This window comes from Belonocnema kinseyi, chromosome 6, assembly GCF_010883055.1.
Source record: "Belonocnema kinseyi isolate 2016_QV_RU_SX_M_011 chromosome 6, B_treatae_v1, whole genome shotgun sequence".
In the NCBI taxonomy this organism is placed as follows: Eukaryota; Metazoa; Arthropoda; class Insecta; order Hymenoptera; family Cynipidae; genus Belonocnema; species Belonocnema kinseyi.
Genome location: NC_046662.1, coordinates 21022976 through 21027125, shown reverse-complemented (window position 1 = coordinate 21027125; position 4150 = coordinate 21022976). Strand labels below are relative to the sequence as shown.

General features: G+C 26.0%; 1 protein-coding gene across 3 annotated transcripts in view; it reads right to left on the bottom strand.

Annotated features, from left to right (window-relative positions):
• Nucleotides 1-3270: 3270 nt before the first annotated feature.
• LOC117175038 (ubiquitin carboxyl-terminal hydrolase 12) overlaps nt 3271-4150 on the bottom strand; it is a 22532-nt gene continuing 21652 nt past the window's right edge. For all 3 annotated transcript variants that reach the window (XM_033364553.1, XM_033364555.1, XM_033364554.1), the window contains one exon: nt 3271-4109. In XM_033364553.1, the coding sequence (XP_033220444.1) occupies nt 4002-4109 (108 nt within the window). In that variant the 3' untranslated portion in view covers nt 3271-4001. The remainder of the gene's footprint in view (nt 4110-4150) is intronic.

Genomic DNA, 4150 nt, shown 5'->3' with positions numbered 1-4150 from the left:
AATTTGAGTGGATTTAAATATGAGAGGAAATTTCAAGAGATTCTAAATGATTTCCACGGATTTTAATAATTTCAATAACTTTCAAATGGATTTCAAATATATCACAAGGGTTCTCGTAATATATCGAAATATTTTGCAGGGTTTCAAGTTTTTTAATTAATTTTAAGGCTTAAATGTACAAAGAGCTCAATCATTTTTAAAGGGGTTTTAAAGACATTATATACGATATCCATAAAAATAAAAAATTTTCAAAAGATTTACAGCTGTTAATTAGCTTTTTTTAATAAATAGAAAGCGGTAACTTACGTAAAAAATGTTTTTCACTCTAAGTAAAGATTCATAAGATCAGGGTGTCCAGCAATACTAGGAAAAAATTCCAGGCTTTCCAGGTCAAGAAATCAAGATTTTAAAGGTCTCCTTTTTCTAATAAAATACTCAAATGAACGTTTTTTATACATGTAAAAGATTAAACATTTAATTTTTTACGGGACAACAATTTCTTAAGAAAGCAAGATTATAAGTATTCAAATTCTTAATATTGTACAAACATAAGTCATCATTGTGAAATCTCTGGAATACTTTAAAATTTTTTTTAAAGTCTTAAAAATCGTTGAAATTTTCATAATTTGGTAAAAAAATTTAATCTTTGTAAATTTACTGAAATATTTTGAATATTTAGAAACCTTAACATTTCTATGTATCTTTTCAAATACTTAAGAATGTTTGTAAAATCTTTGAAATCCTACAATTCATTGAAATCTTTAAAATCTGAGTGAAAATTTTTGAAATATTTTAAAATCTTTATGAAAGATTTGAAATGTTGATTAAATATTTCTTGAATCATTGTTTGTAAAAAATGTTTTTTCGTTGGAAATCATTGAAATCTTTTGAAGTCTTCTCTAATTTATTGAAACCTTTTTTAATTGTTTTAAACCTTTTAAATGTTTTGAAATCTGTGAATTCTTACAAAAATTAAATTCTTGTAATCGTTTGAAATGCTTATAAATTCCTTGAAATACTTGTAAAATCTTTCCTGCATCTTTTGTGTTTATTTAAAATTATTGGAATATTTGAAAATTTTGCGTAATCTTTTCGAAATATTTTGAAATCCTTATGGATTCTTTAGAATATTTGTATAATCTTTTGTGTTTGTTTGAAATCATTGTGATCTCTTGAAATCATCTCCAATTTATTGACACCTTTCGAAGTTGTTTAAAATCTTCGTAATCTGGTGTAATGTACCCTTGTTGAAATCTTTTATATTCTTGAAATCTTTTTAAATCCTCAAGATTCTTTGCAATTTTTTGTTAATCTTTCTGAAATCTTTTGTATTCATTTAAAATTATTAAAATATTAAAAATTCTTAAAATCTTTTGAAAGTTTTAAAATCTTGTCGAAATCTTGGCTAAACGTCTTTTTCAAATTCTTGACATTCTTTTCAAGTTTAAATTATATATTGATAAGTAAAAAATGTTGCAGTAGCAAGTTTAAAAGAAAAACAAAAATACAAATTCAAGGTTCTCGTGAAAAATTCAACAGGGTTATGATTCGACGGACGATTTCACATTCCCGGGTTTTCCGGGTCAAGTTTTTCAATTTTCCCGGTCAACTAAAAGTAACATATTCATGTTTGCCTCAAAACGCAAACATTTATTTTAATTCATAAAGATCATTCTGAACATCCTTTAACACAACAGAACAAAACATTGCAAAATATCAATTTTCAATTAAAAGTAGAATAGTTGAACTTTTATTTAAAAATTAATTTAAAAAAAAAAACAGTTTAATTTTCAAACAGCGATTAATTGTTAAATAAAATTATGAATCTTCAACTGGAATAGTTAAATTAGAAACCAAAAATATGACTTTTCAAATAAAAAAATTAATTACCTGCCAAAAAATACAATTTTTCAACAACATATATGGATTTTTAATTAAAGAAGATGAATCATCAACAAAAATAATTGAATTTTTAATAATAAAAAATATATGTTTCGACCGAAAATGGGATAGTAACATTTTCAGTTAAAAAAATTAATTTTGTAACCAAACATAAGAGCTTTCAACTAAAACAATCAATCTTTAACTAAAATAGTTGAATTTTCAAGCAAACAAAAAATTAATTTTTACTAAAAACGATAAATTCTTAATCAAAACTTATATAATTAAATTTCAAGTTAAAAAAATAATGTTTAGTCAAACAGATAAATTTTCAACTACAACTATGGAACTGTTAATTAGAATAAGTCAAAATTTTAATTCAAAAAATTACTTTCAGCAAAAAAACTAAATTTTAATATCAAAATAAACTAACTATAAAATCTTAACTGGTATAGTTAAATTTTAAAGCAGAAAGATGAATTTTTGACCAAAAAGAGTAAATTCAACCAAGAAAATTAATTTCTACCAAAAAAGACGAATTTTCAACTAAAAAAGATCATTTTTCAACCAAAAATTGAATAATTAAATGTTTAGTTAATAAATTAATGTTTAACGAAGGACATGAATTTTCAACTAAAATTATGGAATATACAACTGTAATAATAGTTACATTTTCAGTTTAAACGACTAAATAATTTTAAACGAAAAAAGAAACCAATTTTTAAAAAATAGTTCAATTTTCGGCAAAATAACTCCTTTTCATCGAAAGAAAAAACATGTTTTCAATCAACTAACTCATATTTCAACCAAACAAAAGAATTTTTACAAAACAAAAATTAATTTTCAACAAAATAGTTTAATAAAATATTTATATTATTATAACTTAAAAACTTAATTTTTCACTAAATCGATACAAATTTACTTGTCATATTTAAATTTTTAACCGAAAAAAGAATTGTTAAACAAGATGAATAACTTTCACAGAAAAAGATATTTTTCAACAACAAAAAAATCAAATTTTAACAAAATATGTGTATTTTCAACAAAATAGTTGACTTTTTAATTAAAAAAGACAAATTTGCATCCAACTTGTTGAACAAGAAAAGAAAAACTTTCAAACTGATCAATTTTCAACTGAAATTGTCAATCTTGAACTGTAATAGTTGAATTTTACGCCAAAAAGATGAATTTTCCAGAATCTTAACTTCCCGGTTTTCCCGGTTTTTTAAACCAGCCTTTCCCGGTTTCCCAGTCAAGTCGCCACCCTGTTCAAGAATATTTCCAGGTTTTCAAAGTTTTCACCCTGAAGATATTCCGGACCCCCCGAAGAAGCCTTACGTAATTAATGGACGCTCACTAAAGTGTTGATGAAAAAAAAAGTCGCACCTTTAAGATAATCTTTTTACTTTTATTGTTAAAACTCAACATATCCAACAATGGAAAAACAAAAAGATAGTGTTTGCGTTAAAAACATACAAATAAGGCTGTATATTCCTTTTTACAAATCTCGGATTCGAATGGAAAGCTCCTTCGAACGGTTAAGTAACGCGTTAAACTGAATCTTCATCATTTGCGTACTGTACATTTATTATTAACTACTAGTCCCTTTTTATACGTTTCTCCGCATAAATGTGATTTCTGCATTCACTTGTTAAACCTGTCCCTAAAAACACTTGGTGTAATTCGAGCAGAATCTAAATGCATGCCACATCATAATTATTACGTAAAATTTATAATTAAACAGGACCGAATCACTCGACATCTGCTGCACTGAAAATGTTTGGCCATTCGTGCGAAAGTAAAAATTGTACACATTTACACGATTAAACAATAATTAATAAAACTCGCGCTGCTCGTTAGCAAAAATTATCAGATTCATAGAATCCAATTCATTAGAATCGTCGACCTAAAGCCTTTAAATCGAACCAGTTTTACTCGCGTCGACAATTATTTCTGACCGACTATTCTCGACGCAAGAAGGGAAGATATTCTTCTATTCGCTTCTCGGATGTTTACGACTAAAGCTTCTCAACATTCGAAGACAGAAGTTTCTTCATCAATTGAATAATTACAGTTGGAGAGTTGGCTTGGAGTTACCTTCTTTATGACTCTTTAAGTTCTCAACTACAGTCCCTCGACTGGTAAAAGAGGATATATCCGGTTTCCGAACTTTTCTGAATGTCAGATGTTAGTCCATAAAAATCCTCGATTGTTGAAGCATCAATTTTCTGAAAAATAATTTTCATATTCCCTGTAATTTTATTTTTTA